Source organism: Columba livia, chromosome 2 (assembly GCF_036013475.1).
Source record: "Columba livia isolate bColLiv1 breed racing homer chromosome 2, bColLiv1.pat.W.v2, whole genome shotgun sequence".
Classification (NCBI taxonomy): domain Eukaryota; kingdom Metazoa; phylum Chordata; class Aves; order Columbiformes; family Columbidae; genus Columba; species Columba livia.
Window position 1 is genome coordinate 162,215,433 of NC_088603.1, and position 12,317 is coordinate 162,227,749.

A 12,317-nucleotide genomic window follows, 5' to 3' on the forward strand; every position below is an offset into this window, starting at 1 on the left:
GGGTGGGACGAGTGCGGCAGCCCTGGCAGCGCCAGCTCCTGTGGCTCCTGCCTCCGATACGGTGAACTGGGCACAGGGACAGGGAGTTGGGACAGGGACGGGGTCCCTAGGGGTGACTTGGTGTCCCCAGGGGTGGGACAGGGTCCCCATGGAAGGTTGGTGTCCCCAGGGGTGGAACGAGCGCGGCAGCCTTGGCAGTGCCAGCTCCCGCGTCCCCGCCTGCGATACGGTGAGCTGGGGACAGGGATGGGGTCCCCAGGGGTGACTTGGTGTCCCCAGGGGTGTGACAGGGTCCCCACGGGAAGGTTGGTGTCCCCAGGGGTGGGATGAGCACGGCAGCCCTGGCAGTGCCAGCTCCTGCGCGCCCCGCCTGTGATACGGTGAGCTGGGGACAGGGACAGGACGGGGTCCCCAGGGGCGACTCGGTGTCCCCAGGGGTGGGACAGGGTCCCCACGGGAAGGTTGGTGTCCCCAGGGGTGAGATGAGCATGGCAGCCCTGGCAGTGCCAGCTCCTGCGCGCCCGCCTGTGATACGGTGAGCTGGGGACAGGGACAGGACGGGGTCCCCAGGGGCGACTCGGTGTCCCCAGCGGTGGGACGGGGTCCCCACGGGAAGGTTGGTGTCCCAGGGGTGGGACGAGCGCGGCAGCCTTGGCAGTGCCAGCTCCTGCGTCCCCGCCTGCGATACGGTGAGCTGGGGACAGGGATGGGGTCCCCAGGGGCGACTCGGTGTCCCCAGGGGTGGGACAGGGTCCACGTGGGAAGGTTGGTGTCCCCAGGGGTGGGACGAGCGCGTCAGCCCTGGCAGTGCCAGCCCATGTGGCTTCTGCCTGCGATACGGTGAACTGGGCACAGGGACAGGAGTTGGGGACAGGGACGGGGTCCCTAGGGGTGACTTGGTGTCCCCAGGGGTGGGACGGGGTCCCCACGGGAAGGTTGGTGTCCCCAGGGGTGGACGAGTGCGGCAGCCCTGGCAGTGCCAGCTCCTGCGCGCCCGCCTGCGATATGGTGAGCTGGGGACAGGGATGGGGTCCCCAGGGGCGACTCGGTGTCCCCAGGGTGGGACAGGGTCCCCATGGGAAGGTTGGTGTCCCCAGGGGTGGGACGAGCGTGGCAGCCCTGCAGCGCCAGCTCCTGCGCGCCCACCTGTGATACGGTGAGGTGGGGACAGGGACAGGACGGGGTCCCCAGGGCGACTCGGTGTCCCCAGGGGTGGGACAGGGGTCCCCGTGGGAAGGTTGGTGTCCCCAGGGGTGGGACGAACGCAGCAGCTCTGGCAGCGCCAGCCCCTGTGGCTCCTGCCTGCAATACGGTGAGCTGGGGACGGAACAGGGAGTTGGGGACAGGGACGGGGTCCCCAGGGGCGACTCGGTGTCCCCAAGGGTGGGACAGGGTCCCCATGGAAGGTTGGTGTCCCCAGAGGTGGGACGAGCGCGTCAGCCCTGGCAGTGCCAGCTCCTGTGGCTCCTGCCTGCGATACGGTGAACTGGGCACAGGGACAGGGAGTTGGGGACAGGGACGGGGTCCCTAGGGGTGACTTGGTGTCCCCAGGGGTGGGACGGGGTCCCCACGGGAAGGTTGGTGTCCCCAGGGGTGGAACGAGCGCGGCAGCCCTGGCAGTGCCAGCTCCCGCGTCCCCGCCTGCGATACGGTGAACTGGGGACAGGGACGGGGTCCCCAGGGGCGACTCGGTGTCCCCAAGGGTGGGACAGGGTCCCCACGGGAAGGTTGGTGTCCCCAGGGGTGGGACGAGCGTGGCAGCCCTGGCAGCGCCAGCTCCTGCGCGCCCGCCTGTGATACGGTGAACTGGGGACAGGGACGGGGTCCCCAGGGGCGACTCGGTGTCCCCAGCGGTGGGACGGGGTCCCCAGGGGCGAGTTAGTGTCCCCAGGGGTGGGACAGGGTCCCCATGGGAAGGTTGGTGTCCCCAGGGGTGGGACGAGCGCGGCAGCCCTGGCAGCGCCAGCTCCTGTGGCTCCTGCCTGTGATACGGTGAGCTGGGCACAGGGACAGGGAGTTGGGACAGGGATGGGGTCCCCAGGGGCGACTCGGTGTCCCCAGCGGTGGGACAGGGTCCCCACGGGAGGGCTGGTGTCCCCAGGGGTGGGACGAGCGCGGCAGCCCTGGCAGTGCCAGCTCCTGTGGCTCCTGCCTGTGATACGGTGAGCTGGGACGAAACAGGGAGTTGGGACAGGGATGGGGTCCCCAGGGGCGACTCGGTGTCCCCAGCGGTGGGACGGGGTCCCCACGGGAAGGTTGGTGTCCCCAGGGGTGGGATGAGCGCGGCAGCCCTGCAGCGCCAGCTCCTGTGGCTCCTGCCTGCGATACGGTGAGCTGGGGACAGGGACAGGGAGTTGGGGACAGGGACAGTGTCCCCAGGGGCGACTCGGTGTCCCCAGGGGTGGGATGGGGTCCCCAGGGGCGACTCGGTGTCCCCAGGGGTGGGACAGGGTCCCCATGGGAAGGTTGGTGTCCCCAGGGGTGGGACGAGCGTGGCAGCCCTGGCAGCGCCAGCTCCTGTGGCTCCTGCCTGCAATACGGTGAGCTGGGGACAGGGACAGTGAGCTGGGGACAGGGACAATGTCCCCAGGGGTGAGACAAGCCCAGCAACCCTGGCAGCACCGGCTCCTGTGCCCCTGCCTGCGATATGGTTAGTTGGGGACAGGCACGGGGTCACTAGGGACGCGGAGGTGTCCCCAGAGATGGACAGTGTCCCCAAGGATGCCATGGTGTCCCCGGAGGAGGGACAGTGTCTCCAAGGGCAGGTTGATGTCCACAGGGATGACTTAGTGTCCCAGGGGTGGGACCCAAGGGCCAGGTGATGTCCCCAAGGGTAGGACAGTGTCACCAGAGGTAGGACAATGTCCCTAGAGGCAGGATAACGTCCCCAGGAGTGGGGCAGTGTCCCAAGAGGCAGGACAATGTCCCCAGGGGAGGGACAATGGCCTGAGGGGCTGCTGGCTCTGTCCCCTGTTCTGTGTGAGTACAGATAAGGGACACAAGGGGACAGGGAAAGGATTGTGTCCCCAGGGGTGGGACAATGTCCCCAAGGGCAGGACAGTGTCCCTAGGGGTGGGATGGTGTCCCGAATGGCAGGGTGATGTCCCCAGGGGTGGGACAGTGTCCCCAGGAATGGCTTAGTGTCCCCAGGGGTGGGACAGTGTCCCCAAGGGCAGGGTGATCTCCCCAGGGATAGGACAGTGTCCCCAGGGGTGGGACAGTGTCCCCAAGGGCAGGGTGATCTCCCCAGGGGTAGGACAGTGTCCCCAGGAGTGGGACAATGTCCTCAGGAATGCTCTAGTGTCCCCAGGGGCACAGTGTCCCCCAGGTGACACTTGAGGGGACACCACCCCCCACCCTGTGGGGTGTCTCTGGGTGTCCCCGCCACGTCCCCTCTGTCCCCCCCTTGCAGCCACCAAGGTGACACGGCTGCAGGAGGCTCTGGAGGAGGCGGGGGACCCGGCGGTGGCTTTGTCCCTCTGCGAGCAGCTTGGGGACACCTTCTCCAAACATGGGGACTTCGACCGTGCCGTCCAGTGCTACCAGCGCCAGGTGACACCAGGGGACACACACACACACAGGAGGGTTTGGGGGTGTCCCCATGGGGTGTCCCCACTAACAGGGGGTCCCCGGGGGTGCAGCTGGGGCTGGCACAGGAGCTGGGGCGGCCGCCGGGGGAAGTGGCCGTGATCCACGTGTCCCTGGCCACCACCTTTGGGGACCTTGGGGACCACGAGCGGGCGCTGCAGCATTACCGGGAGGAGCTGGCGCTGCACCGCGGGGACGCGCTGGAGGTGAGGGGGGGCTCATTTGGGCACTGGGGGGCCCTGGGAGGTGGCTCTTGGGGTGCTGGGGGAGCTCATTGGGGCCCTGGAGGGGTTAATTAGGGGCTATTGGGGGGCTTATAGGGGCCCTGGGGGGCTCATTTGGGCCCTGGGTGGGCTACCTGGCACCTTGTGGGGGGGCCTATTGGGATCCGGGGGGGGCGTCTGGGGGCTTTTTGGGTGTCTGGGGGGGCTCAGGGGGTTTCTTGGGGTGCTGAGGGGTTCATTGAGGGATGGGGGGAGCTCTGGGGGGGCTTGTTGGGGAATTTGGGGCGGTTCTTGGGGTGCTGGGGGGGCTCATTTGGGCCCTGGGGGGTTTATCAGGGGACGGAGGGTCCCTGAGGGGGTTTATTTGAAGCTGGTGGGGATCTGGGGGGGTTAATTAGGGCGCTGGGGGGGTTCTTGGGGTGCTGGAGGGGGCTTTGGGTGGCTCTTGGGGTGCTGGGGGAGCTCATTGGGGCCCTGGAGGGGTTAATTAGGGGCTTTTGGGGGGCTTATTGGGGCCCTGGGGGGCTCATTTTGGCTCTGGGGGGGCTACCTGGCACCTTGTGGGGGGCTTATTGGGATCCGGGGGGGGGGTGTCTGGGGCTTTTTGGGTGTCTGGGGGGGCTCAGGGGGTTTCTTGGGGTGCTGAGGGGTTCATTGAGGGATGGGGGGAGCTCTGGGGGGGCTTCTTGGGGAATTCGGGGCGGTTCTTGGGGTGCTGGGGGGGGCTCATTTGGGCCCTGGGGGGTTTATCAGGGGACGGAGGGTCCCTGAGGGGGTTTGTTTGAAGCTGGTGGGGATCTGGGGGGGTTAATTTGGGCGCTGGGGGGGTTCTTGGGTGCCGGAGGGGGCTTTGGGTGGCTCTTGGGGTGCTGGGGGAGCTCATTTGGGCCCTGGAGGGGTTAATTAGGGGTATTGGGGGGCTTATTGGGGCCCTGGGGGGCTCATTTGGGCCCTGGGGGGGCTACCTGGCACCTTGGGGGGGGGCTTATTGGGATCCAGGGGGGGGCGTCTGGGGGCTTTTTGGGTGTCTGGGGGGGCTCAGGGGGTTTCTTGGGGTGCTGAGGGGTTCATTGAGGGATGGGGGGAGCTCTGGGGGGGCTTCTTGGGGAATTCGGGGCGGTTCTTGGGGTGCTGGGGGGCTCATTTGGGCCCTGGGGGGTTTATTAGGGGACGGAGGGTCCCTGAGGGGGTTTATTTGAAGCTGGTGGGGATCTGGGGGGGGTTAATTTGGGCGCTGGGGGGGGTCTTGGGGTGCTGGAGGGGCTTGGGTGGCTCTTGGGGTGCTGGGGGAGCTCATTGGGGCCCTGGAGGGGTTAATTAGGGGCTATTGGGGGGCTTATTGGGGCCCTGGGGGGGCTCATTTGGGCCCTGGGGGGGCTACCTGTCACCTTGTGGGGGGGCTTATTGGGATCCGGGGGGGTGTCTGGGGGCGTTTTGGGTGTCTGGGGGGGCTCAGGGGGTTTCTTGGGGTGCTGAGGGGTTCATTGAGGGATGGGGGGAGCTCTGGGGGGGCTTCTTGGGGAATTCGGGGCGGTTCTTGGGGTGCTGGGGGGGCTCATTTGGGCCCTGGGGGGTTTATCAGGGGATGGGGGTTTATTTGAAGCTGGTGGGGATCTGGGGGCGGTTAATTTGGGTGCTGGGGGGGTTCTTGGGGTGCTGGAGGGGGCTTTGGGTGGCTCTTGGGGTGCTGGGGGAGCTCATTGGGGCCCTGGAGGGGTTAATTAGGGGCTTTTGGGGGCTTATTGGGGCCCTGGGGGGCTCATTTGGGCCCTGGGGGGCCTACCTGGCACCTTGGGGGGGGGCTTATTGGGATCCGGGTGGGGGTGTCTGGGGGCTTTTTGGGTGTCTGGGGGGGCTCAGGGGGTTTCTTGGGGTGCTGAGGGGTTCATTGAGGGATGGGGGGAGCTCTGGGGGGGCTTCTTGGGGAATTTGGGGCGGTTCTTGGGGTGCTGGGGGGGCTCATTTGGGCCCTGGGGGGTTTATCAGGGGACGGGGGTTTATTTGAAGCTGGTGGGGATCTGGGGGGGGTTAATTTGGGTGCTGGGGGGGTTCTTGGGGTGCTGGAGGGGGCTTTGGGTGGCTCTTGGGGTGCTGGGGGGACTCATTGAGTGGGATCCCCCATTCCTTGGGGGTCCATGGCTGGTGTGGGACCCCACGGGGGGTCTCCATGTCCCCCCCCCAGCCCAGTGTGACCCCCCCCCGTGTTCCCAGGAGGGCCGGACGTGGCTGCGGATGGCACTGGCCATGGGGGAGGCCGGGACCCCCCCAGACCAGCTCCGCTCCTGCCTGGACACCGCGCTGGCTCGAGCCGAGAGTGCTGGGGACCCCCGGCTGCAGGTGGGGGGGACAGGGATGGGGATCCCCCTTTCTGAGACACACAGACCCAATTACCCCCCCCCAGACACCCAAGAACCCCCCCAGACCCACTGACCCCTCTAGAGACCTGATGGGCCCCCCCAGATACCCAAGAACCCCCCCCAGCCCCAGTGACCCCCCAGGCACCCAAGAAGCTCCCCCAGACCCACTGATGCCCCCAAGGACCCAAGAATCGCCCCCAGCCTCACTGACCCACCCCCAGACACCCAAGAAACCCCCCCAGAGACCTTATGAGCCCCCCAGGGACCCAAGAACCCCCCCAGAGACCCAAGAATCCCCCAGAGACTTGATGAGCCCCCCCAGGGACCCAAGAACCCCCCCAGAGACCTAATGAGCCCCCCCAGGGACCCAAGAACCCCCCAGAGACCCAAGAATCCCCCAGAGACTTGATGAGCCCCCCCAGGGACCCAAGAACCCCCCAGAAACCGAATGAGCCCCCCAGGGACCCAAGAACCCCCCCAGAGACCCAAGAATCCCCCAGAGACCTAATGAGCCCCCCAGGGACCCAAGAACCCCCCAGAGACCCAAGAATCCCCAGAGACTTGATGAGCCCCCTCAGGGTCCCAAGAACCCCCCCAGAGACCCAAGAATCCCACAGAGACATGATGAGCCCCCCCAGGGACCCAAGAACCCCCCCAGAGACCTGATGAGCCCCCCCAGGGACCCAAGAACCCCCCCAGAGACCCAAGAGTCCCCCAGACACTTGATGAGCCCCCCCAGGGACCCAAGAACCCCCCCAGAGACCCAGGAATCCCCCAGAGACTTGATGAGCCCCCCCAGGGACCCAAGAACCCCCCCAGAAACCTAATGAGCCCCCCCAGGGACCCAAGAAGCCCCCCAGAGACCCAAGAATCCCCCAGAGACCTGATGAGCCCCCCCAGGGACCCAAGAACCCCCCCAGAGACCCAAGAATCCCCTAGAGACCTGATGAGCCCCCCCAGGAACCCAAGAACCCCCCCAGAGACCTAATGAGCCCCCCCAGGGACCCAAGAACCCCCCCAGAGACCCAAGAATCCCCCAGAGACTTGATGAGCCCCCCCAGGGATCCAAGAACCCCCCAGAGACCCAAGAATCCCCCAGAGACTTGATGAGCCCCCCCAGGGACCCAAGAACCCCCCCAGAAACCTAATGAGCCCCCCCAGGGACCCAAGAAGCCCCCAGAGACCCAAGAATCCCCCAGAGACCTGATGAGCCCCCCCAGGGACCCAAGAACCCCCCAGAGACCCAAGAATCCCACAGAGACATGATGAGCCCCCCCAGGGACCCAAGAACCCCCCCAGAGACCTGATGAGCCCCCCCAGGGACCCAAGAACCCCCCCAGAGACCCAAGAATCCCCCAGAGACTTGATGAGCCCCCCCAGGGACCCAAGAACCCCCCCAGAGACCTGATGAGCCCCCCCAGGGACCCAAGAAGCCCCCCAGAGACCCAGGAATCCCCCAGAGACTTGATGAGCCCCCCCAGGGACCCAAGAACCCCCCAGAAACCTAATGAGCCCCCCAGGGACCCAAGAACCCCCCCAGAGACCCAAGAATCCCCAGAGACTTGATGAGCCCCCCCAGGGACACAAGAACCCCCCCAGAGACCCAAGAATCCCCCAGAGACTTGATGAGCCCCCCCAGGGACCCAAGAACCCCCCCAGGGACCCAAGAATCCCCCAGAGACTTGATGAGCCCCCCCAGGGATCCAAGAACCCCCCCAGAGACCTAATGAGCCCCCCCAGGGACCCAAGAACCCCCCCAGAGACCCAAGAATCCCCAGAGACTTGATGAGCCCCCCCAGGGACACAAGAACCCCCCCAGAGACCCAAGAATCCCCCAGAGACTTGATGAGCCCCCCCAGGGACCCAAGAACCCCCCCAGAGACCCAAGAATCCCCCAGAAACTTGATGAGCCCCCCCAGGGACCCAAGAACCCCCCCAGAGACCTAATGAGCCCCCCCAGGGACCCAAGAACCCCCCCCAGAGACATGATGAGCCCCCCCCAGGGACCCAAGAAGCCCCCCAGAGACCCAGGAATCCCCCAGAGACTTGATGAGCCCCCCCAGGGACCCAATAACCCCCCCAGAAACCTAATGAGCCCCCCCAGGGACCCAAGAACCCCCCCAGAGACCCAAGAATCCCCCAGAGACATGATGAGCCCCCCCAGGGACCCAAGAACCCCCCCAGAGACCTGATGAGCCCCCCCAGGGACCCAAGAACCCCCCCAGAGACCCAAGAATCCCCTAGAGACCTGATGAGCCCCCCCAGGGACCCAAGAACCCCCCCAGAGACCCAAGAATCCCCCAGAGACATGATGAGCCCCCCCAGGGACCCAAGAACCCCCCCAGAGACCCAAGAATCCCCCAGAGACATGATGAGCCCCCCCAGGGACCCAAGAACCCCCCCAGAGACCTGATGAGCCCCCCCAGGGACCCAAGAACCCCCCCAGAGACCCAAGAATCCCCTAGAGACCTGATGAGCCCCCCCAGGAACCCAAGAACCCCCCCAGAAACCTAATGAGCCCCCCCAGGGACCCAAGAACCCCCCCAGAGACCCAAGAATCCCCCAGAGACTTGATGAGCCCCCCCAGGGATCCAAGAACCCCCCCAGAGACCCAAGAATCCCCTAGAGACCTGATGAGCCCCCCCAGGGACCCAAGAACCCCCCAGAGACCCAAGAATCCCCCAGAGACTTGATGAGCCCCCCCAGGGACCCAAGAACCCCCCCAGAGACCTGATGAGCCCCCCCAGGGACCCAAGAACCCCCCCAGAGACCCAAGAATCCCACAGAGACATGATGAGCCCCCCCAGGGACCCAAGAACCCCCCCAGAGACCTGATGAGCCCCCCCAGGGACCCAAGAACCCCCCCAGAGACCCAAGAATCCCCCAGAGACTTGATGAGCCCCCCCAGGGACCCAAGAACCCCCCCAGAGACCTGATGAGCCCCCCCAGGGACCCAAGAAGCCCCCCAGAGACCCAGGAATCCCCCAGAGACTTGATGAGCCCCCCCAGGGACCCAAGAACCCCCCCAGAAACCTAATGAGCCCCCCAGGGACCCAAGAACCCCCCCAGAGACCTAATGAGCCCCCCCAGGGACCCAAGAACCCCCCCAGAGACCCAAGAATCCCCCAGAGACTTGATGAGCCCCCCCAGGGACACAAGAACCCCCCCAGAGACCCAAGAATCCCCCAGAGACTTGATGAGCCCCCCCAGGGACCCAAGAACCCCCCCAGAGACCCAAGAATCCCCCAGAGACTTGATGAGCCCCCCCAGGGACCCAAGAACCCCCCCAGAAACCTAATGAGCCCCCCCAGGGACCCAAGAACCCCCCCAGAGACCCAAGAATCCCCCAGAGACTTGATGAGCCCCCCCAGGGACCCAAGAACCCCCCAGAGACCCAAGAATCCCCCAGAGACTTGATGAGCCCCCCCAGGGACCCAAGAACCCCCCCAGAGACCTGATGAGCCCCCCCAGGGACCCAAGAAGCCCCCCAGAAACCTAATGAGCCCCCCAGGGACCCAAGAACCCCCCCAGAAACCTAATGAGCCCCCCCAGGGACCCAAGAACCCCCCAGAGACCCAAGAATCCCCCAGAGACATGATGAGCCCCCCCAGGGACCCAAGAACCCCCCCAGAGACCCAAGAATCCCCCAGAGACTTGATGAGCCCCCCCAGGGACCCAAGACCCCCCCCAGAGACCCAAGAATCCCCCAGAGACATGATGAGGCCCCCCAGGGACCCAAGAACCCCCCCAGAAACCTAATGAGCCCCCCCAGGGACCCAAGAACCCCCCCAGAGACCCAAGAATCCCCCAGAGACTTGATGAGCCCCCCCAGGGACCCAAGAACCCCCCCAGAGACCCAAGAATCCCCCAGAGACTTGATGAGCCCCCCCAGGGACCCAAGAACCCCCCCAGAGACCCAAGAATCCCCCAGAGACTTGATGAGCCCCCCCAGGGACCCAAGAACCCCCCAGAAACCTAATGAGCCCCGCCAGGGACCCAAGAATCCCCCAGAGACTTGATGAGCCCCCCCCAGGGACCCAAGAATCCCCCCCAGAAACCTAATGAGCCCCCCCAGGGACCCAAGAACCCCCCCAGAGACCCAAGAATCCCCTAGAGACCTGATGAGCCCCCCCAGGGACCCAAGAATCCCCCCCAGACCCAGTGACCCCCCAGTGCCCTGATGAGCTGTCCTAAATGCCTCAAGAAGCCTCCCTGCCCCAAATGAACCCCCCCAAATGCCTGAAGAAGACCCCCCTGCACCCCAATTAGCCCCCCAGCACCCCAAGAACTTCTTAAGTCCCCCAATAAAGCCCAGCCCCCCAATGAGCCCCTCAAATGGCCCAAGAACCCCTCAAATGGCCCAAGAACCCCCCAGAGCCCCCCCAAATGCCTAAAAAAGCCCCCCCAGCACCCCAAGAACTTCTCCAGCCCCCCTAGAAGTTCCCCTAGCCCCTAATGAGAGCTCCCCAGGGAGCCCCCCCAGCACCCCAAGAACCCCCAGAGCCCCCCCAAATGCCTGAAAAAGCCCCCCTGGCACCCTAAGACCCCTCCTAGACCACCTGCACCCTAATTAGTCTCCCAATTAGCCCCCCAGCACTCCAATAAACCCCCCCAGCCCCACAGTGAGTCCCCCCAGGACCCAATTAGTCCCTCCCAGCACCCCAAAAACTTCCCCAGCCCCCCAGTAAACCCTTCTCAGCCACCCAGTGAGCCCCCAAATGCCCCAAAACCCCCCCAGCACCCCAAGACCCCCCCCCAGAGCCTTCCCAAATGCCTGAAGAAGCCCCCCTAGCACCCCAAGACCGCACCTAGACCCCCTGCACCCCAATTAGCCCCCAATCAGGCCCCCCAACACTCCAATAACCCCCCCCAGCCCCACAACGAGTTCCCCCCAGCCCCCCAGTAAACCCATCTCAGCCGCCCTATGAGCCCCCAAATTCCCCAAGAACCCCCCAGCCCCTAATGAGAGCCCCCCAGCACCCCAAGAACCCCGCAGAACCCCCCCAAATGCCTGAAGAAGCCCCCCTAGCACCCCACTTAGTCCCTCTGCACCCCAATTAGCCCCCCAGCACAACAATAAACCCCTCAGCCCCACAGCAAGTTCCCCCAGGACCCTCAGAACCCCCAGCACCCCAGTTAGCCCCCCCTAGCACCCAAGAACTTCCCCAGCCCCCCAGTAAACCCCTCCCAGCCCCCCAATGAGCCCCCCAATTGCCCCAAGAACCCCCAGAACCCCCACAAATGTCTGAAGAAGCCCCCCTGGCACCTCAAGACCCCTCCTAGACCCCCTGCACCCCAATTAGTCCCCCAATTAGCCCCCCAGCACTCCAATAAACCCCCCCAGCCCCACAATGAGTCCCCCAAGGACCCCAATTAGTCCCCCCCAGCACCCCAAAAACTTCCCCAGCCCCCCAGTAAACCCCTCCCAGCCACCCAATGAGCCCCCAAATGCCTCAAGAACCCCCCCAGCCTCTAATGAGAACCCCCCAGAACCCCCCCAAATGCCTGAAGAAGCCCCCCTAGCACCCCACTTAGTCCCTCTGAACCCCAATTAGCCCCACAGCAAGTCCCCCCCAGGACCCTAAGGACCCCCCCAGCACCCCAGTTAGCCCCCCCTAGCACCAAGAACTTCCCAGCCCCCCAATGAGTCCCCAAATGCCCCAAGAACCCCCCAGCACCCCAAGAACCCCCAGAACCCCCCCAAATGCCTGAAGAAGCCCCCCTAGCACCCCAAGACCCTTCCTAGACCACCTGCACCCTAATTAGTCCCCTAATTAGCCCCCCAGCACTCCAATAAACCCCCCCAGCCCCACAATGAGTCCCCAAGGACCCCAATTAGTCCCCCCCAGCACCCCAAGAACTTCCCCAGCCCCCCAGTAAACCCTTCCCAGCCACCCAATGAGCCCCCAAATCCCTCAAGAACCCCCTCAGCCCCTAATGAGAACCCCCAGAACCCCCCCAAATGCCTGAAGAAGCCCCCCTAGCACCCCAGTTAGTCCCTCTGCACCCCAATTAGCCCCCCAGCACTCCAATAAACCCCCCAGCCCCACAGCAAGTTCCCCCAGGACCCTCAGAACCCCCCCAGCACCCCAGTTAGCTCCCCCCAGCACCCTAAGAACTTCCCCATTCCCCAGTAAACCCCTCCCAG

General features: G+C 65.3%; 1 protein-coding gene across 1 annotated transcript in view; it reads left to right on the forward strand.

Annotated features, from left to right (window-relative positions):
* TONSL (tonsoku like, DNA repair protein) overlaps positions 1–12,317 on the forward strand; it is a 50,805-nt gene that overhangs the window by 8,967 nt on the left and 29,521 nt on the right. The window contains 3 exon segments of the mRNA XM_065054678.1: positions 3,413–3,552; positions 3,642–3,794; positions 6,024–6,149. Coding sequence (XP_064910750.1) covers positions 3,413–3,552; positions 3,642–3,794; positions 6,024–6,149 — 419 coding nt within the window.